General features: G+C 54.2%; 1 protein-coding gene across 1 annotated transcript; it reads right to left on the minus strand.

Moving 5' to 3' along the window:
* Positions 1-496: 496 nt before the first annotated feature.
* On the minus strand, positions 497-2,256 carry LOC129211832 (brain-specific homeobox/POU domain protein 3). The gene is made up of 2 exons (XM_054839517.1): positions 2,043-2,256; positions 497-1,402 (listed from the first exon to the last, which is right to left on the minus strand). The coding sequence occupies exons 1-2, from the start codon at positions 2,160-2,162 to the stop codon at positions 497-499; spliced, it is 1,026 nt and encodes a 341-aa protein (XP_054695492.1). The 5' UTR covers positions 2,163-2,256.
* Positions 2,257-26,282: the final 24,026 nt, after the last annotated feature.

The raw sequence follows: 26,282 nt of genomic DNA on the forward strand, positions 1-26,282 counted from the left end.
TTTTTTTTTTATTTTTAATTTTGTAAAAGAAGAGGACCGGGCACCCAGGAGACAGTGGTGCCGTGGCCCCCGCCTGCGTGGCCGAGCCGGGAAGGAGCAAGGGGCTGCAACAAAGACCCGCTGGGCTCTCGCCGCTGCTGCCCTGACTCCGGGCACCCCAAAACTCCCCCCTAGGTCTTTCGTTCTGTCTTTTTCTCCATCTTTTTTTTCCAGTTTTATCTACAAAAGCAGTCTGTACCAGTCATAACAGCGGGGCCACTTTGCCCGGGGGGTGAGGAGCAGGCACCAAATTGTTCGCTTCGCTTTGGGCAGGTTTCCCTTTTTTAGGTTTATTTTTCCTTTTTTTTCTTCCCCAATTATTTTTTTAAACAAAGAAAAAAAAACCCCAACAACCCCAAACCCTGCCCGTTTCAGAGGGGCTGGGGGCCAGGACTATGGCGGGCCGGTTTGGGGGGGCGCAGGCACCCCCCCACACACTGCCCTCCCAGCCCCTTCTTCAGTAGGTGGCAGAAAATTTCATCCTTTTCTGCTTCTGTCTCTGATTGCAAAACCAGACCCGCACCACGTTCTTCTTCAAGTCTAACTTCTCGGCAATGGCGGCGATTTTCTCCGAGGAGGGCCGCGGCTGCACGGCGAAATAGGCCTCCAGCGACCGCTTTTCGGGGGCAGCGATGGAGGTGCGCTTGCGTTTCTTGTCACCCCCTGTGTAGATCTCAGGTTTGGTCATTTTCTCCCTCTGGGCCCGCTCGGCCTCCTCCAGCCACGCTTCTAGGATGGGCTTGAGGGCCACCATGTTGTTGTGGGACAAGGTGAGGGACTCAAACCTGCAGATTGTGCTTTGGCTAAGGCAGCCCACCCCCGGGATCTTCAGGTTGGCCAACGCGGAGCCCACGTCCGCCTGGGTCACCCCCAGCTTGATCCTCCGCTGCTTGAACCGCTCGGCAAAGGACTCCAGCTCCCGGGGGTCCGTCTCCGTCTCGGGGCCGGAGATGACAGTGTGGGAAGCGAGGCCGTGGGGGTGGGACATGTTCATAGGCTGCGAGTGGTGGGCCATGTGGTTGATGGCCGACATGTGGGAGTGAGGGTGCGAAGGTGTGGAGCCCACGTCCGGGCCCGGCACCCCTCCGAGCGGGAGAGCAGAGTTGAGGTGGTCCAGGAGCTCGCCGTCCAGGCCCTGGGAGGGCTGGTGGTGGTGGTGGTGGGGATGGTGCGTGGTCAGCACGGATGGGTGGTGCAGGTGGACGGAGGACGAGGTAGGAGTGCAGGACACGCTGCTCATGGTGTGGTAGGTGGCATCCGGCTTGAAGGGGTGGGTTTTCTGTGATACTATATCCACAGCGGCCAGAGCCTCAGCACCCCGCAGCAAGGTCTCATCAAAGCCCGCAAAAATGTTACCCTGGATCTGGACGGGGTGGGGGGATAAAAGTGGGAGTAGAAACAAACCAAAAGAGCGGGAGAGGATTAAAAGGAAAGCAGCGTTATGGAGACCCCACTCTGCCCCTCCAGCAGTGCCTGGGACGGGTGAGATGAACCGAGTTCAACCCGTGTATGTCGTGTCCCCCCCAAATAAAAGGACCAGGAGCAGGGTGCTGAACCCCGGGCACCCCCCGCCCCGTTCCTCCGGGGCGACCTCCCCAAAAGAGAGAGCAGGCGCCGAGGGGGACGGAGCGGGCGGGAGCCCCGCAGAGCCTCCGCTCTACCGGCTGGCACGGCCGAGTTGGGGCAAGACGGCAGCTCCCTCCCAGCCCGGGACCGACCCTCCCGCTCCGCGCCCGGTTTCCCCAGCCCCTCTCCCCGCTCCGAGCACCCTCGGCGGCAGGGACAGCCCCCAGCGCCCCCGAGCAACCGCCCAGGAGGAGGGAGGGGACCCCCCAAACCCAAACGAAACCCAAACCCAGACGCAACTCGTCGGCTGCCGAAGTAAGTTGGGGAGGGCGCAGGACAGGACGGTCCGCGGGTGCGGACACCCCCCCCCACCTCCAAAACCCACCCTGGGGAGGGGGGGGGGGGGAGCGCGGAGCCCCGCCGAGGTGCGGGCTTACCTGGGGGGCGGGCAGGCAGGCTCTGCGGATGGCCTCGGAGCTGGTGTGCAGGTGGGGGTACTTGGGCTCGTGCAGGATGGGGTGCATGCTGAACGCCTGCTTGCTGTTCATGGACATCATGGTGGGAGAGGAGCGGAGCGGGGCAGGGCGCTCCGGGCAGCCCGGCTCCGGGGGCGCGGTATTGTCTGTCTCCGCCGCCCGGCATCAATGGCATTATAGCCCGGCCCCCCCGCCCCCCCGCCCGCTCATTGGACGGGTTTCGGGAGGCACCTCCCACCGCACGCCCCCGGGCAGTGAGCTCACCCCCCCCCCCCTCCGGTTGTACCCCCCCAAACCGGGGCTCACCCCCCCGCCCCCCCGCCCCGGCACTGCGCAGCCCCGGGGGTCCCCGCCACCGCGCTGCTCTCCCGGTCCCGGGGATGGGGGGGGGGGGGGTGTCGCTCCGGGGTCCCTCCAGCCCGCACCGGCGGCGGGGGGGTACTGCTGCCGCCGGGTCCTGCTCCCGCCCCGGGACGCCGCCGTCGAGCAGCCCCGCGGCTCGGCTCGGCTCGGTACGGCCCGGCACTGTACGGTACGGCACAATACGGTACGGCACGGCACGGCCCGGTACGGTACGATACAGTACGGTACGGTACGGTACGGCCCGGCACGGTACGGTACGGCACGGCCCGACCCGGCACGGTACGGTACGGTACGGCACGGCACGGCACGGCACGGTACGGCCCGGCCCGGCCCGGTACGGTACGGCACGGCACGGCACGGTATGGTACGGTACGGTACGGCCGGCGATGCGCCCCGGCTGCATCCTCCTGCCCGGCTCTGCCTGCCCCGCCGAAACCCGGCCTGACATCTGCCCGGCCCCTGCCCGGCCCTCGTCTAGCCCTGCCCGGCCCCTGCCCGCCCTGCCCGCCGCTCCGGGCTGGCTTTTCCCCCCGGGGGGGGATCTGGGGAGCAGGGCAGACCCCAGCCCGGGTGTGGGCAGGAGCCCTCCCGATCCCCCTTCTCCTTCTCTGGAGGGAAAAAGTACCTTGGGTTAAAAACCGTAAGAACAGTAAAATAAGGAAAACTTTCACCAACTTTTTTTTTTTGCCCCGTTTCGGGGAAGCTACCTGGCTCGATTACCCAAATCCTCCTGCCAGTGCAGTGTCCCACGGGATGCGGGTCTGTCTGTCTGTCTCTGCAACGTCTCTGTCCTCCCCTCTCCAGCCCATTGCTGCCTGTTTCTGCCTGACAGTCTTTCTGCCTCCGAACTTACCCATCCATATGAATTTCCATGCAGCCCACTGCCCATGGCGTTTCCCTCCCTCTCCTCCCTGCCTGCCACCAAGCCTGGATCCTATTGCTGCAAAAAAAAAAGTGTGGAGGTGAAGTTTGGTGGTCGCATGCTGGATGGGGGGGCTGTGCAGCCCCCCAGCTGCTCCCAGCCCTGCGGAAAGGCGCATGAGAGGTGTAAGAGGCAGCAGCACTGTCAGCCCAGAGCAGGGGGACTGATGGAGGGGGACTCCCAGCGCCTGCTGCAGAGGGGAACAGCGGCCATGGGGTTGATGGAGGATGGGAGGGTGCTTGGTCACGCTCAGAGCAAATGCCTTCTCAAGGGAACAGTGTGTCTTCATCCAGCCCAGAAAATCCAGCCCCAGCAATGCGTGTAAGAACAACGGTGCAGGTGTTTTAGGAGTCAGGGCTAGTATCAACTTTCCTGGCCCCTCTCCCACTCACCCTCTTCTCTACAGAGCCAGCACACGGCATCCTCTGAGGTGTCCCTTCTCCTGGGGACCCTGATGGGCACCTTGGCTCAGACAGGGTCACGAGAGTCACAAGGGAAGGAAAGTCCTAACCTAATCGCAGCCTTACCTGGGAGGCTGAAGTGTCCCCCAAAAGATGGTTCTTTGGCTCTGGGCATGCATGGGGAAAGGTCAGATCCGGTGACAGGAGACTTTGAGAGCAACCATCACGATGTGTGGTGCTGCCCAGACGCAGGCACAGCCACCAAACAGCGATGCTTCTGCAGCGAGAAGGTCCCTAGACTAGACCTGCATAGCACATCGGTTGTGCAGAGGGATGGAGGAGAGGCCACAGGGGGCTGAGTCCCGACGCTGGAGTAGTCTGCTTGGGGGGAGAACTGCATTGGCACTGCGGTGCTGCCAGGAAAGCCTCGTCCCTGGTGGCCTGGTGGGAGAGGGTCAGCGGGCAGCCCCTACACACACGATCCAGGCAGACCTTCCTGGTCATTACAGCATCCTACACGTGCCAGCGGCCACCAGGCCCAGCAGTGTGGCCTGCCAAGAAGCTGGTGCTCTGACTATCCACAGGCGAAAGCAGGCAGGAGCTCCGAAGCCTCTTCCCCTTCTGCTTTCTGTCAGCAGAGCTCTCTGAGTCATGGTCTCCCCTCTGCTGCTTGCAGAGAGATTGCAGCATCAGGTGATGGAGAGGAGAGCGGCTGCCAGAGAGGTTCACTGGAAGCTTTCTGTACAACGGAGACTCAGGCAGAATTATTGCAAAGGGGAATTGTCCCTCCTGGGTGCTCTGCAGTGCGCCCAGGCGCTTTCTCTCCCCTTCAGCTGACAACCCCTGGATTTGTTAACTCTCTCACGACAGCCAGAAGCTTTTGTCAGGGTATTTCATACTTTCTTTCGCTGGGCTCTTCTTGGTGACCCCTCTGTCTTCTTTCTCCTCAGTCTCTGCATTTCAGCAGCTCAGAGATGGAAGATTGGAGAGAGCACTTCAGTTCCTAGCTCTGGATTTAACTCCCCCCAAGGAAGCAAACCTTGTCCCAAGCTGCATTTTCCTGCAAGGGACTGACTCCAGACCCTGCCCCAGAACGTACCCAGGAGGTTGGGGACTCTGGGATTAGACCTGGGCACACTCCTTCTCTGCACATCACTCAAAGAGTCAGCTGGAGCAGGGGGAAATCAGAGAGTCTTCTCTTTGAGGGGCTCAGCAGCTGGCTTTCCACACCTTCAGGAAGCTCAGGACCTGAATGAACTCAGCCCCCGAGGACAAGACCAGGCTAGCAAGCTCAGCAGGAAGCACAGAAAGACCTTTTCCAGTGCACGAAGCCATTTCTGATGTCATTTTCCACACTTGCAACCACTGAAACAATTGCTAGAGCAGTAGAACAGCTGTCCCAGGCCAGTCCAAAGACTCAAGTAGCCTTGGGTCTTGGGTGTTCACCTAGGAAAATTAGATAAGAAACAGATGAAGTAAATGGCATCCCATAAAATGCAATAGTCCAGGCTCCCCTCTCTTATGCATCCGTATCAGTAACTCCTGTGTAGCAGGAGGTATTTCACCAGAATCAGGATAAAGGAGAGTCAGGATCTCTCCTATTAGGATCAAATAAATACACTGAATAAAGAGCCTCATGGTCTGAATCCTTGGAAAATAAACTCCTTCTGGGGGGGAGCCCCGCTTCCAGGCCAAGAGCTGGCACCCCAGCCTGGTTGGTGGCTTTGGGAATCCTTTCGGAGATAAATCCCTATGCGGAAATGAAGAGCCAGAAAGCTCTTCACATTATCATGGCTCCTTGTGATGGTCAGATGTTGTGGTTACCTGCTGTGGCAAGAAAAATCAGCAAAAGGGGCCAGGGATATTGTGGGTATCGTGACATTTACAGCCAGAGCATCAGATGCTCTCGTTTGTCATTCCCACTGGAAACTAATCTTGGAGACACCCTCCAGCAAGGTCCGTGTTCAAGAAACTCCATCTCTCTGTTGCTTTTTGAAGATGACCCATAGTTTCTCTGTCTGGCTTCCTGTCTCTAACCAATAAAATCTTGCAGCACTCCGCCTAATCCCCACGTTTTCCATCAAAGGACAACTCAATGCAGACTTTTTAGAGGATTGTCCTGCCTGCCATGTGGTTTGGTGCCTCAGGCAGTTGCCTCCAGACTCCAGCTGTTTTTATTACCTAAGTGGGTTTGATTGCTCCTTCATTTGTGCCTGAATGAGAGCCCTTGGCACCCTCGTGGGCTTTAATGGGGTCTGTGTGTTCTAGCTACCAATTAAACCTGCTGGCAGCGATTAACAGCTTCCAGCATAACGCTAACACAGAGCAGAGGGGACACGGTCTTCCAGGTCTCCGGGAGAGGATCCAGCGGAAAAGGGATACGACTTTCTGCAGAACGGTGGAGCACGGGGCCCTTCCTGAGCAGACAGCTGTGTTGGCTGGAAATGGCTCCGGCCCCAGGTGACCGCTGCCACTTTCTTCTCATCAGCAGAGGTCCGGCTCAGCGGTCCCAGGCTCGCTCTGTGCAAGCTCAGACACATTTTCCAGCAGCAGGCTGGTAAAGGTGATGGATGTTGGTGGGCAGCCGAGAGCGGGTGTCACCCCAAAGTGTGGGCAGAGATGTTAGGGGACAGCTACCCACCTGTATGGACTGCCTGTCCGGACCGCTCCTGGAAAACCTTGGGTGCGGTGATGCGGAGATCAGGAAATCAGCGCACGGAGGGTCTCCCCCAACCTGGTCAGTGTGACAAGAAAGGGGGACCCTTCTCCCCCCCTCCCCTTTCCTTGTGGTCCTGAGCAGGGTCTGAGCAGGTGGAAGTGGCCAAAAATGGTGAATTTCTAGTGCACTGGAAAATTTAGGCTTACCCTTCATTTCAGCCCCAAATAGCAGATAGTTCTCGCTACCGGCAACCGTCCCAGTCCCTGCCTGTGGCTCTGCCTGTCCTCTGGCAGCATCTCCCATGTCTCCTGCTCGGCCGCCTGGCAGATCTGACACAACCCACCGCCACCTGTGGAAACCCTGGGGAGGATCCATCCATCCGTCCATCAAAATTAAGATGTTTGGGGATTAAATGCTTCGATCTCATCAGAATTGACGTTTTCTGATGAAAATTGGTTTTGTCAGACAATGTGTAAGTGGCTCTACCTGCCAGAGGTCCGTACCCTGTGCTTGGGTGATGGTTTAAATTGCCTGCTTGAGTGCAGGAACGGAAAAATCAAGCCCCAAGTGCTTTTTAGCTAAACTAAACCCTATAAGCCATCTCACTTCCGAGAGGCACGTGGCATCGAGGAGAACATTTCTCCTGCACAGGGTACTTGTGCTGATTTAAACTTGGTGTGAGACCAAAACCAGGATCACGACACACCGAAGCGATACCCCATGCGACTCCGTGGCATTACAGGACACTCAACGGATTCCAGTTCTCTGCTGGAATTAGAAAAAGACAGCAAGTCATGGTTCAAAATATCATGCTTTCAGAATGCCTGTTTTTCTGGAGGCTGGGAGAGGAATACAGAAATAGCTCCTGATGACGACGAGATCTCTGCCTTAGCCGGAATAGCACAGCGTATTTTAATGCACGGGTCTAGCACTTTAGGTGTAAGAGAAAGGCTATCTGTGCAGGCCAATGCTGCAAGCCAGCTTGTAAAAATCCTTATTAAAACCCCGCTGAGCCTAATCGTGAAAGATAGCTTTTAATTAAAAAGTGCAACCATTCAGCCAACTTTTATAGGAGATTGCTACGACCCCAGGAGATGCCAACCAGCAATAGACTAAACTCCTTCCGGAGGGAGGGATTTTTCCCATCCCTTGTTAGCTGACAGGGAACATCTCTGACTGTTTTAAATGGGCAACTTCACAAGTTTCCTGAGTGTGGTTTCTTCCATTAGGAAACAGGAATCTTTTAACAGCTCACCCAGGCAGCAAAATTCCTCCACTCCATCTATTGCATTAGGAGCCCGCAGTCCATGCTGCTCAACTCCGCGGAGCAGGAGAGAGAGCAAGAGAAAAGAAAATCCAGATGGGGCAAAGCGTAGCTCGACTTTTTAATACTAAATTATTTACAGTAAGTAAAATCGTGTGTGTCAATTGTGAAAAGAGTCCAATTTGTTTGATTTACATTGCAGGGGGGTGCCCTAGGGTAGGGGGTGTTTAACTATCTCCTCTAATGTAATTGCCTATGGCAGCCCGTTAAATATTTGATAGGCTGCCTGAGCAAAGTAAGGAACTTCGTCTGATACGCTCCTGCAACCCTTTCAGTGTATCAAATGTATTTGCAGCCAGAGAGTACCTGAGCCCTTTCTATTGTGTAACTGGTGCTAAGCACGCTCGTTTGAAGCCCGTGCAGACTGCAAAGGGCACGTTTTAGCCCACTTCTAGGGTGCACTTGGGTTCTGCGGGAACGTGTGCTTTCCACTGGAAAACAGGGGCTCTCCCCCTGTACCAACAGTTTTATTTTACATAAGAAGCCCAAGTTTCTCTTTCTGTGCCTCAGAGGGAGCATTTTCCTCGGCTGCCCAGCAGGAAAAGCAGTTTTTGCTGTTGTCCATGGCTTGGAGGTGCTGCTCCCTGCCCTAGATCACGGTGGCTGTGCAAAGCTGCCCGTCAGGCGCAGGACGGTCTGGTCTTGGCTCAAACCTTGGCTGCAGGGCAGTGAGCGGGATGCATGGGCCATGGGAAGGACAGCAGAGGGGTCTCCGGGCACCAGCAGCACAGGGGGACTGCAAAAACATTCAAGGGTCCCAGCTTGTGCAGCCCAGCCCCAGAGCAGCCTCTTACAGCTTTCACATTGTTAGTGTGCAAGGTGGGCAAACTCAGAGTGACCTGGGTGTGACGGAGGTGTGTGAGGAGAGGAACAAGAGGTCTCACCCCTGCCCCATACCCTCCTCCTTGACTGTCCTCCACGGGACGGACATACCGCATCCCTCCTCCCCACCACGGCTACGTCCAGCCCTGGTCCCTACACGCAGCAGCGCAGCCCAGCCTGAAAACTGATCAGAAGAGCGGTGGTTGACCCTGCACGGCTCCTGGCTATTTCCACTCCAGCTTTTGCCACTGGCAGCTCTGGTCCCAAGAAAACAACTGTTCCTTAGCCCAAGAGGAGAACAGCAAAGTGGTTGAGCGATCTGCCCCTGGGAGATGCTCAGCTGCTTACAAAGCCTGTTTCCTGACCTGGGGATCTGCCCCAGCTCACGTTCTTCCCTTTGCACAGTTCAGCAGCTTGATTTGGTTGGAAAACTAAGGGGAAACGTGCACAAGGCTTCCCTGGTTGTACAGGGACCTCTCCTTTAAGGGACTCCACTGCCACAGGAGATGAATCCTGCTGCCTGATGAAATGCTGAAGGAGCAGGCAAAGCCACCTCACGTTTCCCTGTGAGGACCTCTTCCTGAAGTTACTGCTGAGGAATAGCAGCAAAGGCCTCAAATCATTACCTCTACAAAATATCATGAAATTAGGAGCTGGAAAAAAAGAGATGCAGCAGCCAGGAACAGACTACCAAAGATGAGACAAGCCCCACATAGTGACCAGGAAGACTCCTCTAGCAGCAAAGAGGCAAACGAGCATTTCTGTTCAGCTTGGAAAGCTTTTCCCTGGCCAGGCTGACCTGGAAATCACAGATGAAGTGATGCCCTGATGCCCCTCTACCAAGAAAAGCAACTGACTGAAGCATTTCTGGTGATGTCCTGAGTCTGCCAACTGGACTGTCCTCCTGACTGTGGTTTTTGGGGAATTCAGCACTGCTCGTTGGGAACTCACTGTGAGCACAGTTAACTACATCAAGGTCAACAAAGAGCAACTAAGACCCATAATAACTGACCCACATCCTGAAACAAAGAACTGTAGCATTGCTTTCCCGAAAAAAAAAATAAAAAAAAATGCTAGTAGTATTTTATTTGCACGCACACTTCAAGTCATTCACACACCATGCGTCTGGGCAGCTCCGGTTGTAACACCGGCTCTACCCAGGTACGGGAACAATAGGCAGATATTGGTACATAGAGTTTGGTGGTCACCGGAGGATGCTGATGAAGAAAAGGAAAGAGGTGGTTGACCTCCTCCTTCAGGCAAAGAAGAAAGAGCTCCCAGAAGACAGTCCGCAACGGCTGCCGTAGATACTTGGTTGCAAAAGGAGGAGGGAAACAGGAAAGGTGAATTCATAAACTCTGACCCATTAGACTTTCTTCCATAAGGAATAAAGCACTTCTTCCTTTCCCAGCTGGGAGGAAACCCCAGGTCCTTGCTTTGGCCAGCTCTGCTAGAGCCTGTCCAAGCCCACCCCAGCACCACCAGCTGCCTCGACAAGCAACGGATTAACTGCCTCCGTGCCCCTGAAAGGTCCGGCCGTTCCGGCGACAGTGCTGCCACCAAGACCTCAAACACCTCTGGCACGGGGACAAGGCTTTGCTGCTCAGATAAAGCTGGGAGAAAGCCCCTGCTCCTCTCTGGCCAACCTTGCTAGTCCCTAGAAATTCCTAGAGGGTAGGAAATATCACATCACCCGCCTGGGATGGTAAATATTTAACAAGGGAACACCCCTTTCCTTTCTCCCTCCCCTCTTCATACATATTCAACTCCTGCATCTCTTTCAGCGGGCAGCACTGCCCCTCTCCCTCTCCTGCTCTCCATTGCAGTGTCACGGCAGCGCAGCAAAGCCCCGCAGCAACACAGAGACTCGCGGGCGGTGGGGAATTAATCGAGGTGGCCACAGACCAGGCATAGTGAGAGCTTGGTGGGAGTGAAGAACATTAAACGTACCTGTAAAAGGTGTTTGGTCCAGAGGTAGACAAATGTGGAACAGCCTGTGTCCCCACTGCTGGACACCCTTGACTTGTGCAGGTTGTTTTTGGGACTCGCGCTGTGCCCCGAGTGCACCCCCAGTTTGCTGTGGCGGGGTTCCGCTTGCTTTGGGTCAAACCACACCAGGGAGTGCACTGATAGTGTAAGATGCTGCCAAGACAGTTTTGGTACCGAGGGGGGCTGTTCCCCCTTCCACTCACTGACACAGCCCTGCCCTGGGACGTACCTGGGACATGGGGCAAAGTGGAGTGGTGTTGCCCTCTGGAAAAGGATGTCCAAGTCATGTCCCAGGAGGGGTGGTGTCTGCAGGTCCTCTGCTCTTTGAAGAGTCCCAGATTTGGAAGAGATACATGGAGGTCTCCAGTTCAACACCCTGTCTGAAGCAAGGCCAGTTGCTTGGGGTTTTATGTAATGAGGTTGTGAACATCTCCGAGGATGGAGATACCGTCGTCTCTCTGGGTCCCTGTTGAGTGAGCAGGAAGAGGGTGTCAAGGATCTTAATCTACAAATGCAACCAAAACTTGCCTGGGGGTGTTGCGCCTGCCTGATTCAGCCTGCAAACGCTGCGGGGCCGCGAGTGAAGGGAACTGGACTCAGATGGCCGCAGCGACCGGGCAGAGAGGAGTAAGTGGGACCCCACCAAGCTCCTCACCGGTCCCTGTGAGCCCACTGGGGTTTCTCAGAGGGTTTCTCAGGGTGGTGGTTGCTGCGGCTGGGAGACAGGGGCAGCTGGTCAGGATGATGGGGTGGAGGAGGGGGGTGGAAGACCACCAGGTGAGGACCAGGAGGAGAGACCTGCTGGGCTCCTGTGATGCCGAGGGAGGTTTTGCAGAGCGTGGCCACGCAGGAATCCAGGCTGATGCTCCCGGGCCCCTGGGACCTCCCAGACTGCTCCAGCACACACACGCCTGCCGACGCGGAGGCTCTCTGTGGTTCTCCATCCCTTGCTGCTCGCTCCAGCTCTTACAGAAACCAGCTCTATTAATATCCCCATCTCTTCCTCTCGGCCCATTATTCTCCTGATGGCCCAAATTTCCAGTTAGCTCCTCTCCAAATTTAAACGATTGCTTCCCCCTCTCCTTTCAAGCAACCCCCCCCCCACCTTTCCGAGAGATGATGTCACTGATGACCTATATTCTCCTTCCTCTTAAATGGCTGGCGCCGGGGCTATTAGATCCCCGCTGCTGGGCTGTGATTGGCTGACAGCCAGTCCCAACCTCACAAGTAACCACGGCCATTCACCGGGATGGGGAAACTCCAGCCTTGCCAGCAGGGTTGGAGAAAGGGAGAGGAAGGAAGGATGGAGCTGGCTGGAGCCTACTCCCATCCAGGGGGGATGTTACCAGGGAAGGGAGGAAGGGGAGCCGTAAAATAGTTAACGGCTTTGATCAGACGGAAGCAGCCATGGATGCGGTGGGAAGCATCTTCACTGCCCCACCTGCTATCAAGGTCTGCCAGGACCTGGTGGCTGAGACCCTGTGGATTGCTGGTGGGATTGCTTCTCCTCTGACCCATCGGGCATCCCCGTGGTTCCTAAAGCACTGCAGACACCAGTGGGAACAGCATCGCTGCATGTGTCTGCACACCTCAAAGCCTGCATAGCCCAGAAGTGCCATCGTGAGCAGTCCCTGCTGTGCCTGGAGGGCTCCAGCGTGTTGTATTTCTTTGTAAGCCAAAGCACCACGTCAAAACCCAGTGTGCTTCTGTGCAAAGACAAAAAATTTAAGGGGTTTTTTTTTTTTTGTGTCCTGATTCAGTGCAGAATCTCAGCCCTCATCTGAGCAGGCAGTGCTCCCCGGCGCCAAGTCGTTAGTCAGCGGAGAGGCCAAAGCTCAATCAGTCTATGGAAGAGAAGTCCATCAACAGCAGGAAAGAGACCTTCCAGATGGTGGGAGGGAACAGGGCAATGCCCCCTCTGCTGCCCAAGACTCTGGTCAAGGCATCGCATTTCTAAAGCCTTCCTAAGAGTCACCTCTGGCTCTCCTCAGAGCTCCCCAGTAGTCCCAGGCTGGGGAAGAGCTGCCATGAGCCCGTGCCCTTGGTACCGCGTGGTGCTGATCAGCTGGAGACCACATTTCTAAGAACTGAGGGAGAGGAAGGGGAAGGGACATCATGAATAGAGGTAGGAACAGAGGTCCCTTCTTTCCTTCCAGCTTTGGGCATCGCTCCCATTTCTCCTTTGTGGCCCTGTTCTTCCACATTCTTTCAGCTCTTCAGCCTACTGCTAATCCTTGGTCCCATGAGTCCAACCCAGGTCCTTCTAGAGCAGGGTTCCCCAAGCAGCCTTGCCCATGCAACCCCCACATCCCAGACCCCTCGTGCCATAAGCCCACCCCATCCTGACCAACTCCCGCAGGAGACTTGAGCAGAGGAAAGGCCAAATCATGCAGGAAAAACATCCCAAAGGCCAGTGGTGACATCTTGCTTCTCCCAAATAAGTCACGTTTGACTAAGAGGTGAGGTTTTGGCTGGATGATCCAACGTCTAGCTGCAGTGGCACCTCCATGGCACCCGGCCACAGGGGACCCACTGCTCACGAGCCCAAGCCAAAGGGATACAGCAGCCACAGGAGACAAACTATCTCCTCATCCGAAGGAGATTCCTTCTGGTCCTCACTTTGGTTTATTCAGAAGAGGGAGTTCCCTAGAAACTAATGCAGTTAGGATTTCCAGCAAGAGAGAGAGGGGAAAAGAAAGAACAAGAAAGAAATTGTAAGAAAAAAGAAGGAAAGAACAGAAAGAAAATGAGGAGAGGAAGAGAGGAAAAATAAGGAAGGAAAGAGAGAGTCTTGGTTTTCTGAGTTAGAAGCAAAATTATCTTGATTTCCATTTGAATAATTCATGTTTGCCACGGGCCATGTATTCCTGAGCTTGGGTGTCAAGTGTTTATTGAATATATCTCTTGACAGGGCACTTGTGTGATATTCAGCCATTGCCAGAGTGTTAAAAAAACACACATACAACAAATGTAAAAGGAGGGAGGGAAAAAAGGAAATGCTGAAATGACGGCATCCTCCACCTCAGTTTGAGAATAATTGGTCCAAATGAAGTCCCTTTCCTTTCAATAAGGAGTCTCCCCCTGCCCCCTCCTCTACACGGGGAACTAGCTGGGAGCCCAGCATGGGTGGCTGGGACATTGGCCTTCCACCCAGAGGCAGAAGCTCTGCAATCATCCAAGAAGATGAGCTTGGCAGGAACTGGAGCCTTTTTCACCAACTCAGCCTTTGCCAGGACTCGGAGACCTGATCCTGAAGACTAGAGATGTCCCATCCCAAACATTTCCACCTTGGAGGGAATCCAAATTCAGTCCCCATTGCAGCAAGCGAGGGATGCTGTCCTTCCAACCTCCATGGACATAGAGCCTTCTGCACCCCCTCCATGCACAGAGGACTGCTGGTCCCCTTGTCCTGAGGACTTGCTGTTGCTGTTGGCTGCTTTCCTTCCATGGGTCTTTCCCTCTGTGCAGGGACAGCACCCACATTAGTCAGATGTCCCAGAAACGGTAAATTTGGCACCAGAGCTCCCACCATCTCTGCAAATCCCTTGTGCTACCAAAACTGATTCTGAGATAACAGATTTTGCCGTGTTGGAGGTGGCCCCACGGGGATGTATCTGAATGATGTTCTCCAGTGTGTCCTGCAGAGCTTGTAATATCCACGTGTCCCTTGCACTCAGGTGTCCCCCGTCCCTGTCAGCCCACATCACAGACAGATGGCTGCAGGGTTGCACGGAGCGGGGAGGAAGGCTGGGAGTGGAGTGGAGTGATTTCTCCTTCAGTCTTTTCTACAGGGGACTTTTGAGGAGACACACAAGAGGATGCAGGATAGCATGTGACTCATGGCAGATAGCTGCCTCGTGGGACACATCACGTGGAAAATAGGAAATGAAGGCTCCAGCCTTGCAGCAGAGTAGAAAGTGGAAAAAAAAAAAAAAAATCCATGTGAGGAAGATCAAGGTGACAATAGGTCTGTGCTCAGATCCCCACTGCCTGGTCAGCACCTGTTGGAGTCTGTGGACAAGACTAAGGACAAGACTTGTCCTAAGGACAAGACATCTCCCCAGTGTTGTCTGGCTCATCCCAAAACTGAGCTGCAGAAGGGAAGCACCACAGCGGCTGTTGGACTTGGTCTGAGCCCCAGTGCCAGCCTGAGCTACCTCGTGGGTTGGTGCAAGGTGTGTAGGGAAAGGTGGTCCCAACTCCCGGTCCGATGGGTGGCGTGGGGCGAGGGTGGGTCACTGCGTCACCACTTAAGCTGGTCTCTGAGGCACGGAGCAACACCACAGCAGCAAAGGGGTTGAAAACTCACCCAGCCTGGACAGTCCCCCAGCTAACTTGAGAAGAAATGCAAGGGCAATAGGGGACTTTGGACATCTCACACGGCTGCTTCTTCCACGTTGCGTGAAAACACCTTATGGAGGACCACCACCTCAGCCCATGTGGCAGGAGGGGAGTGACCTGAGCTGCAGCAGCAGGACCATCCTCGGAGGGACACATCTCCCACTGCAGAGCAGTGCCACCCCAGCTCCTGCCCCAAGACCCTGCACCCCACAGAGGCTCAGGGATCCCTGGGAGGGAAAAGGACACAACTTTGGGGAGACCCAGGCCCAGCTGTGAGGGCAGAGGAGGGGGGGGGGGGGGTCTGCAGCAGCTGGAGCAAGTTCACTTGCAAAGTCAGGGCCTTCTGATGGGAATCAGCTTGGTGCAGGGGGACCCACTCCTGGGTGGCCGCTGGCAGGTGCCCATCAAACCCACAAGCTTCCCCACAGCAGCACCTGGACCCTGAATCCCCACAGCAGAGCCGGTACCTGGCAGGAGACAGACAGAGCTGGGGGGGGGGGGGGGCAGGAGGGGCAACATCATCCGGGGGGACCTGAGCGTGAGGGAAAGAGAACAACGCAGGGATGCCCAGGATGAAACCTTGACCGTTACCCTCCCCTGACCCCCAGACAGCCAGTGAGACCCCAAAAAGCCAGACCTCCTTAAGAGGTGTCATTTGAATAACCGCTTGGGCAGAGGGAGGCAGCCAGACAGGGAGACGGGAGCCTCTCGCCGCCTGCTCTCTCCCAGCACCCAGTTCACAGCTGGTGCACCAGCAGGGATCCCTGCTTGGCCATATGCTCTACGTGCTGCTTCAATTACCCCTCGGAGGAGCCGGGGCTTGCACAGCTCCTGAGAGGGGGAGGAGGGGACCATGGGGGAAGGGAGGTGAAGCTGGCAGGGTGGAGGGAGATCCCCTCGGATGAGTAGGATGCCAAAAAAATGGGAGCAGGGCTGATGGGTTTAAATCAGAGCACCTTTGCTCTGGTCCATGTGGGATACGCCTGGTGCACCCCCAGGACATCTTTGCATACAAGAGCATCCCTGGGATATGAGAGCATCCCTGGGGATATGAGAGCATCCCCGTCAGCCTTCTTCTGGCAGCAGCTCAGGGCCGGGTTTAACAATCCCACGCAGACCAGGAAGCACACCAGGGTGGGGAGTCCCCCTGCACCCCACGGGAGTGGATCTGGCTCAGAAACCTCCCAGCCAGGACTCAGGACCTGGCTCCTGGCATTAGGGATCCATCCCCAGCTCTAAGGACAGCCAAAATGTCCCCAGTGCTCCTCCTAGAAAGCTGATTATTTCCTACCTGAGCTCCTGCAGAAATTGTGTAAGTGGGAAACCAAAAATTTTCCACTACTGTTTTCATTTTCATAAAAATATCCTTGTGATTACACAGAAGTGTTCATGGGAAGCACCCTGATTTCTTAAAAAATTCTTTTCCTTCCTGGAAAACCAAGAACCTAAAACCCAATATTTTTTGATGTCTAACCTACATTTTTTTTATTTTCTCACCTTCTTTTAGCTTCCTTCTGAATTTTTTTTGTGTTTGGGTTTTTAATTACTTAAGAAATGTCAGTTTGTGATTCTCTGATGAAAGTAAAAACTATTTGGGTTTCCTGAGTAGTTCTAATATCAGGTTATTCACTACACCTTCCAACCAGACCAGAGGAAAAATCTTTACATGAGCAATACTCCTTGCTCTGGTGCTCATTAGACAGATCACCCTGGTCCTTTTCATGCCAAGAATATCTCAGCCTCACACACACGCACACACACTTCGTGTTCCTCTGAACCGGAATCAGATTCTCTATTCCTTAGGAAAACTGGTAGGATTTTTTTTTTCCAGTTTCTAAACAGAATGGAAAACAAAACCCAAATGTGCATGAAAAAAAGGCTTAAACATAAATCATCAGGGATTGACGTGAAGCTTATCAGATAATTTTGAAACTCACCCTCTTCATTCCGACTTTTTCCAGGTACTGGAAATATTTTTATGATTAGAAACAGCAGGCTTCATTTCAAGCAGTCATTGTGAAATGAAAAACATGTCAATGTGTGCTACGGAGAAAAGTGTCAAACCAGGGCACGTCAATGTTCAGGGCAGCATTTTGAGTTGGCAAAGATTCATCCGGAGGGTTTTGCTTGTACTCGTTTTGGTCTTGCTGCACCGTTCCTGCCTGGCTGCGAGCGCACTGCCACTGCCGTGACTCTGGAGCACTTCCAGGTCCACAGCCCTGGTAGACACTCCTGGCTTCAGGCACGATTTGGGCACAATTTCCCAATTTCTGCAAAGCCAGCTGTGCCTTGATGCTCACAAGATGGAAACTCAGTGTAGAAAGAGGTCATCTCATTAAATGGTGCTAAGCAAAGGCAGCCGGGCTGTGTCCTGAGTATCTCCAGGTCGATAGCCACTTCTCCACAGCTCTGACTGCAAACCCTGTCCCACCGCATCTCTTCCCCATGCTCTGCCCTTACCCGGCCATAACCAGCAGCCGCAGGCCAACGCCAAACCCACACCAGCATCACCGAGACCGCCTGAAACAGGAACGCATTTATTCCTGCCTGGGCTGGACCATTTTTCCGTTCACCTGGACAGCACGGGCTGTGACTCAGGTGATGCCTCCAGCGAGCATCGCCAGCGTGGGCAGAAGCTGAAGTGCCAGCGGGGTCCATCACAGGGGGGTCTAGAGAAGCTGGTAGGGCTGGGCTGGGAGCAGAGGCTGGCTCTGGTCTGAGACGGCACCTTCAGCATCCTGAATCCTGACCCTCCTGAAGCGGGGAAGGGAAATGAGCAAAAACAACTCAGGGACTAATTCCATGTGTCAAAGCCACTTGAGGAAATTGCTTTGCTTCTGGGGGACCCGCAGGCAGAAAAGCTTGCCTGAATAAATGAGTGTCTCATCCACCAGTCGCAGAAACTTCCACGACTCACCCACGTACCGCCACTGCTGTCCCAGAGACCTGTCCCCACCCTCGACCCCCCCTCCCCAGCACCCCTCGAGCCCTGCTCCCCCTCCCCGTACACCAGCAGAGGTCACAACGGAGGAGAAGCCCAGCCCGATGCTCCGTGAGCCGGGTCGAGGGGTGGAGCGGTGGGACCGGACTACTCCGGAGGTTCAGGGTCAGCGCCAGCACCCGTGGGTGGGAAACAAGGTCTGATTTTAGCCCAGAGCCCCTCTGCGTGTGACCACGGCCCGTGAGCGCGCGGCAGCAGCTGTACAGTGCGGGCTGGTTTTGTTCTGGGGACAAAGGAGGGCTGAACTGAAATTGCACTTGGGCAGCAGTTCAGCCGGGCTTTCCAGGCGGTAAATGCCCGTCTGCAAACAAACTCTCCCCAGTGCCCCCAGCCACGCGGGACGAGGCCGGGCAGGTTGTCCTCGCAAGGCTATCCGGTGACAGGAGCGCGCTTTTGTCCCCGCTCCTCGGGGAAAGCAAGCGCAGGGCATCAGTGAAGCGGAGGGGAGGCACGGAAAGCAGGGAAAGCTTATCCCCTTGGCAGGTTTCTTTGCTTTCAGAGGAGACAAAGCTGTCTGTGCTGTCACAGCGCCTGTGTCTCCGCACCTCCCGGGGAATGGGATCAAAGCAGCCCCATGTCTCAGGTACTGTCTTCCCGCTGCACTTATCCCCCATTTTTAATCCCACGTTCCTGGTCCGAGATGACACCAGCACTCCCGGTGCACTCCCTGGTGCTTTGATTGCTCAGAGCCTGGTGTCCAGCGCTTTTTCCTCCCCAGCTGTGGTCATCCCCATATCAGCCAGGTCAGTAGCCTGGAGATGACTGCACACCCATAGCGTGTCCCTATGACCTGGCACAGGAGCATCTCTCCCCTGGGTTCGCTTGCAGGAGCTCACGCACGGTGCGAGGACAGCTTGCTTCTCTGAAAAGCAATGCACAGTTTGGAAGAAAACCATCTGAAATGGGTGCAATCCTTGCATGGACATGGCAAGTTGCTTCCAAGCTGTCATGTTCAGCAACTGCTTAATGGTAACCAGCAGTCTCACGCCAGGTGAGGCTATCTTCAGCCAAGTGTCCACAGCCATCTGCACGACAGTGGTCGGCGCTTGGACACACAACAGACACAGATTTCTAACTTACCACCAAAACGGCAAGACGATAAGGTGTCAAAATGTCTATGGATCCCCTGAGATGTTCTGCAGCCATAGGAGAGGAAAGAGTCTAACAAGGTCTAGAGGAGAGAATATTTTTCAGAGAGGAGGAGGAGGGACACGATGCGGGGGGGAATATCTGAGTGGGATGGTTTATTTGACCTTCGTGCATAAATCTTCATTGTCCTTTCTGGTAGGCAGAATTCTTCCAGGCAGCACCAGAGGACTCAGGGGAGGAAAGGGTTAAGAGCCCTCCAGGCCAGGGGCTGACCCACAGACCTTCCCATATTGTCTCTTTTCTTATCCCCTGTCACTGGGGAGATTAGCAGCCAGCAGATTAACCTGGTCTATGCCCCGCGGGCACTTTGGAGATGAAGGGCAGAGGAGAGAGAGGCTGATCTTTGAATTCCAAAATGCTTGGATGTCCGTGGAGGAGGCAGAAAAGGGCTGGAGGGACAATAGGTCCAGAGGGCTGGAAGGGGAAAGGATGCGCAGGGACGGTGGAGAATATTAACCAGGTACATCAGCTTTCTGCTTTGGGGAGAGAGGTCCAGCCCTTGGAGCTCGTGTGTTCCCGAAGGGCATCAGCAACCCCAGAGCAGAAAGGTCCCCAGGAGGAGGTGCAGAAGTCTCTGGGATGGGACTTGGTGGATGAACCTAGAGCTGCACAAGCCAGGCGGCCAGCAAGGAGCTCAGCGGCGGGCTGAGGTAGGTGGAAAAGCTGCTGCCCACAGGTCAGGGAGGGCTCACGCAAAGCCTTGTGCGAGCCCTGGCCTTGCCCAGCAGACATGCGATGGGCTGAACCTGCTGTGCACCGGTTCCTGGGAGCCCTAATTAGTGCCCTCAGCAATGCATTAGCACGAGGGGTGCAGCTGAGCCACAGCCCTGACACAAGAAGACGGCTCTACAGACAGTGGCTGCTTGGTTGAACTAAGAAATTGCAGCAGGAGAGCTGAAGGGAGATTTCAGAAATGATCTGATTTGGAATTTTCTTGCCTACACCTGAAAACCTCCCAAGTCAAGCAAAACCAGCAAAGCAGGTGAGTTTCACGAAAGCAAAGGAGGGCGGATGGATGGCAGGACTTAGGTACATGCTGTTCACAAGGGCAGCGATGAGAAAAGATTATCTTTTCATGATGGAAAGCTTCGATATCCCAGGGGAAGCCTTGAGCATGATTCCCATCACTTCCTGAAGGGATTTAAACTCAGGTCACTCATGCTAGAGCTAAATCCTGACCTCGGGCTATTCTGGGACTCAGAGCTCTCCACTCCTGCGAAACCTCTTCCACTTGGCTGGGAACAACGCAGTATCCACACCGGGGTGCGTGTGATATGACTTGAGTTCAGTGGTTAAGACATCTCCCCTTCAGTCCTTATTCTTGTGAATTTTCAAGTGATCAATGCAAAATAAAGCAAATCTCTCAGAAAAGTGCATCTAGCATGCTCCGGCACTTCCAGTTTTCCTTGAAGCCCTGAGGTTACCAGGAGGACCAGCATAGCTTTAATGCACAGTGCCTGGCAAGCCCAGAGATCCAGCGCTGTGCATAAAGCAATTCAATGTGGGATGTAAGTCACATCCTGAAGGAAACTTCCCTGCTACAGTGGGAGCAAACCCAAACATCCAGACCCCAATGCTGTCTGGACCAAAGCTCTGGTTTATGGTACCCACCTTGCACTGAGACCCTATAGTCCCCAACTAGCCAAGGAGAAAAAGAGGGGATCCAGTTTTGCTGTTTAAACCTGGTTTCCAGCCTGCAGTTCAAATTTCTGTCGCTAAAAAACATTCGGGGCACCTCCTCCACTCCTGGCACTCCTAAGTTGCCAGGAAATGGTTTCAAGGGCTCACAACTGTTGCATGGATGATACAATGGGGTGAACAGCAAAGCTGCATGAACCTTTCACAACAGAGCTTTAAATTCCGCGTAATTCCATTCCTTAAATGTAAATTCATAATAAATTATGTGATAAACAGTCACACTTCATGCCACATCTTCCCAGTTTGACAAACCAAGTGAAATTTGTAGTCACCTCCAGACAGGGGGAAAAATAAATTCCACGTTGCTTTGCAATATGGTTTTGATTTCAAATCCAAGGAAAAATCTCCACGATGTCTCCTGGCTCAGACAGCTCTTCCCCAAAACCCATCCAAACAAGCACCGGTGTTGCTGTGGACCTCATCCACTTCATTACAGGATTCACCTCCGCTCAGCCAGATTGGAGGGAACCAGAGACAGAAAAGGGAAATCGATGGATGTGGAACTGAATGAGCTGATACTGATGGGAGAAGCTGTCAGGCTTCATATCTATCCATCAGTTCTGGGCAGAGTCGCCACAACACATAAGTGCTGCTGAGCTAGCACTAGCACAAGGCTTTCAGAGGTATTTAGGAGAATACCCGTGATTTGAATGTGGATAAAACACCCGAGCATCGCTACCAGCCTGGGACTGAACCAGCTCGAGCAAAAGAAGGGGCGCAGATCTGCTGATTGCTCCCCCCCCATGTAGCAGAGCTGCTTTGAGGATAATTAATTGTTGTTACCCCAGAAGCTGCAGGAGCCGCGAGGTAAGAGGAGAGCCGCGCAAGGGCAATATCTAGGATTACCCGGCGCTACCCGTAGTCTGAGCGGTGAGGGTGAATTCAGGCCTGCCTCACCTGGGAAAGAACCCTTTACCCCCAGATCCAGCTTCTCTTGTGCATCTCGATGTATTTAAGCTGAAATCTTGTTTCATTGATCAAGGCCTGAAATCGATGGGCATCAGAGTGCTAAGACACCATCCAAATAAAGATAATACAAACAGCAATAAAATAGCACCATTGATTTTAAAATTCCCCATCTAAGGCTTTATAAAGTATTCATTAAATGTCTATTAGGATAAATTGAAAGCATTAGGAACACGGGTAACTGGTTATGCAGATTTGCAAGTGTTTTTGGTTAATTTATAAATGCTACATCCACATAGATAGAGAACTAGACATTGATAATAATTATTCTAATCCGTTTTGTTATTCTCCATATAACTCGAAGTTGTGAATATCATGCTATTAGAGACAGAAAGGGATCCGCTTCCTTCTCTCCTGTATTTGCAGGAGGTCAATAAGCTAAGGAAGGCGACTGAATTTTTCATCTGTCGAAAGGAACAAAGACACATTCAGCGAACACTTTATGCGGCTTGGGGAGAACGGCACCACTTCATTAGAAAGGTCCTGGTGCTTGCTGATTACACGGTTGTTAACGTGGTTGAGAGGGTCACGATTTCCAAGCACATGGTGAGTTGTATCATTTTCATCCCTTGCAAAGAGAAGCTGCGTTGGTAACAGTGGGGTGTGTGTCGTGTATCTATAGGGTTATCGAGGAGGACGGCAACCCGCGCTCATTTAATGGCTGTCAATCAACCACGGAGCGAGGACGGGGTTATTGCTCAACAGCAGAGACCGGGGTACCGGGAAACGGGATCGTAAAACACACGTAAGGGTCTGCTCTCTGCCGGTGACGCAATTATTACTCACTGCAATAAGAGCAACAAAAAGCTCTCCTGTGCCGCCTGTACCCTTTTGTAACCCAAGGCTAAGTCCAAACCGGCTGCCTGGGCTTTCTCTGGCTACGCAGAGAGATCGGCGCTGCCAGGGCACGACTCGTGCCTTGCCGAGGCGGCTGCGACAAACCCTCGCTCCAGCAGCTTGGAGACGCGGCCGTCGCCTCCGAGACGTGGGGCTTGCAGGCGGTTACGGGAGGTGAAACATCTCTGGCTGGAAGATCTCGCCAGCTACAGCCAGAAGCTGGTGGGTGAATGGGGTCATTAGTCACACTCTCCTGCACAAACAAACTGGAGCACAAAGAGACCGTTAAGATGCCGAGCTCCAGGAGGCAGAGAGGGGATCTCCGTCCTCGGGCCGTGCGTGTTCAGCGCTCAAGTCCTTGACCTCACTTGAGCCTCAAACCGCCTGTAATTCAGAATTGCGGTTATTAAGCACAAATATCCTATGTTGGTCCGTTAACATGCCCTGCAAAGGATGTGCGTTTACAGAGCATCATCTTCCTCACTGCAGCCTCTGGAGTGAGTGTTTGAAATATCTCGGAGGAGGGGGAAAGGGAGGGCATGAAAACCCCTCCCTCCGGCTTATGGACTGGTTTCTTCTGCAGCGCGGGTTGTTCGGGCAGCAGGTTCCTCTGTGTGGTGCAAGACCTGTGCCAGAGTTAGAGAGTCCAAAACACCTGAGATGCAGCTGTGGGAGAGTGTCTCAGGAGTCCTGGTTGTCTTCCTAAGTCTGCTTCTGCGGGACACTCAGCCTCCCTGTGACTCAGTTTCCCCACTACAAGTCACAGAGGAAATCCCTTCCCTACCAGCTGGATGCTACGGGGATGAATAATGCCGAGAAACCCTGGAAGAACAGCACCCAACAGCCCATAATGCCTCTTCTCTCTGTTTAGCCCCTTCCCTCTACGTTCCTGTGTTTGCTTGCCTCCCCTCTCCCCCGCTTCTCCTCTCATTGAATGCTCTGAAAATACCTGGTTCTGTTGCTTTGTGAATTATTAGAGGCATTTACCATAGGCCCTCTCATTAATTATTCACAGCTGTTTTGTTCTGGGGCTCAGATGTAATTAATGGCTCAATTAATATTTAAATATTAACTATTTTTAAAAACCCAAGACATCTCTGTTAAGCTTGTCCATTGAGAAATAAAATGCAGGGCAAGCAAGACTCAGGCAGGGAAGCTGAACAGCGTGGAGTGGACAACCCGGTCCTTCTGCAGGCGTGGGTCCGCGAGGACAGCGAGCCTTGGAGCAGGAGTCGGAGGTGGGAGAGGATAGCTGGGGGGGTGGCGGAGCCTACGAGCCCCATCGGGCTCCCCTGGAAGGTGGGGAGAGAAGAGCAGGAGATGTATTTTTGTTAGATCCTTGGGGAACCATCATTGGTCAGCAGCGGGCATTTCTCCATGGGCTTTATGATCTAGAGACCCCTGATCTCCCCAGGATTTTGGATCTCCAGCAGCATTTAAAATCTTGCAAAGCTGGGTATCCTGCTGGTGTTTCCATCTTCTTCTCCTGCTCCACATCCCAGCCTCCGACGGAAAGAGAGACGGAGGGAAACGGAAAGTGAAAGATCAGGGCAAAGCTTGGACGGTGTAAACTGGGAAGCAACAAGATGTTGTCCCACCGGTGAGGCTGCCTGGGACCCCACTCCTGCGCAGAGGTCTGATGTTTCTCATGTCTTTGCTACTTGGGACAGTTAATTCTGCATTGGTGCGTTGGTGGGAAACATAGAGCCATGCAGGAACTTGAATTTCTGTTTGATGGGAAAGGCTAAGATTGGCTTTTCCTGTAAAAGATGATCTTTGGAGAAAGGGAGAGGGGGAGACTGGCCTGACGTTTGGGTTGAATGGGATATTCCGATTTGACGGCACGACGATGCATATGTTTTTACTGGGCTTAAAAAAAAAGGAAGAAAAAATTAAAAGCAAAGTAAGTTTAATGAATTAGAACAAAGTTGATGTGGAAACAAAATTAAAAAATAATATTCTAAGTGTAATAAACCAGAACTTCATTGCCATCAACTCTGCTCGCTTTTATTTGTCTGTTCGTTTCCAAACTGAAATTTCATCCAAACAGATTTATCCCACCAACCCCAAATTCAGTTTCGCTGTCAACAAAACAGCATTTCCCCACAAAAGACACAACCCAGGGGGATTTTTATTTTTTTTTTCCCCCCAGGGAACAGTGCAGCAATATTTCCTTTTGCTCTGTCCTGAGCGTTTCTCATTCACTAAACGTCTCCGGGCCCTCGGCGCTGACAGCCGGGAGACGTGAATGATGCCCCGAACAAAGAGCCACGGCCAGGAGCCCGTTCACTGCTCCCTCCTCCCGGCTCTCCTGGACCCGGAGCCTCCTGAGGCTGAGGTTTATCCCACTGATCGGCTTTTTGCCCCCCATCTACCCGGCGGTCCGGGAGGTCAGCCCCATCTCCCACGGTCTGACCCGGGGAGAGGTTCCCCACGGCTGAGCGGCGGGCACGGGAAGATGCTCGTCTCACCCTCCCGTCCCTCTGACGGGAATTTGTGGGACGGGTTTCGCTCGCGCTATATAAAGCATTACTGGAGCCAGGTACCTCCGGGTGGTTTCCGCCAGCCTTCTGCTCGTATCCTGATAATTCGCGGCGGGTGATTTACAGCATCATCCCCCCGCGAAGGCACTTACTGAGGCCCACCTTGCCCGAGCAGGCGCGACGCCGGGTCGGCTCAGCTCTGCACACCAACATATACGGTAGCACGCAGCGGCTGAATAATAGATGGCTGGTGCTTTGTGAAGGTCCCGTAACCTGATCTCCGTCGCAGGGACACATGGACAGAAATGGAGCGGGGAAGCCGCCCGATAATGCGAGCAGCGGCCACCCGATACGCATCCCTCGAGCACGATCTGGTGCCCGGCCAATAGATGTCTATTGGGGAGGAAATGAGAGCCCGGTTTCTTAGGGACCGGCTGACACTGGCCTCCCCCCCCCGCCAGCTCTGAAAGCGCAGTAGCCGATGGGCAGATGCTGGAGCACCGATCTGCTCATGCCCTGCCCTTCCCGGCCCCCCCAGGCACGGTCCCCACGCTCTCCAGCTGGAGGGTGGTGGGCTTCTTTGGGGCTGCCGGGCACATCCAGCTGCCCTCAGCATCCTGCCGGGGATTTAGGTACCCAACCCTACACAGAGGGGCTGTGACCACATCCAGAGTGACCACCCCGTCTTGCTCCCGCCGAAGCATCGCACTGGCCTTTGCCTGTTTGGCCATCGCTGTGTCCAGTCTCTCCCAAGGAGAGCACACGTCAGGGCTTGCTACAAAAACCCAGCTCCTTTCCAAAGCTTGCGGATAGCCAGCTATATCATTCCAGCTTTGCACTGCCTGATAAACCCCGGCACAGCTCCTCCGCAGCAAGGAATTCACCGGTGCTGCTTTCCTCTTTTAATAGACCTCAAAGTCCTAAGAAAGCTCTTTTCCCTCCTCCCCACCCCCAGACACAGGCAGGCACGTGTGGGACACAGCACTCTACTGCAAACCCGCTCCCTGCACCCTGCAATTTTCCTCCGTGCTGCAAGGCACGAGGGCTTATGCTCCCCTGGGAGGAAAGATGAGATGTTCCGAAAAGGCTTGTTCCCAAGAACTGCAGATGCAGAAGGTCCCTGTCCGTGTCCCCACGTGCTTGGGCACTGCCAGAGGTTGCAGAGAGCTGGGAAAAGCCAAGGACCATCAGATCCTCAGTGAGCTGAGTCTCCCGGCTGCCAGAGGGTGAAAGAGCCCAGCTGAGC

This window comes from Grus americana, chromosome 12, assembly GCF_028858705.1.
Source record: "Grus americana isolate bGruAme1 chromosome 12, bGruAme1.mat, whole genome shotgun sequence".
In the NCBI taxonomy this organism is placed as follows: Eukaryota; Metazoa; Chordata; class Aves; order Gruiformes; family Gruidae; genus Grus; species Grus americana.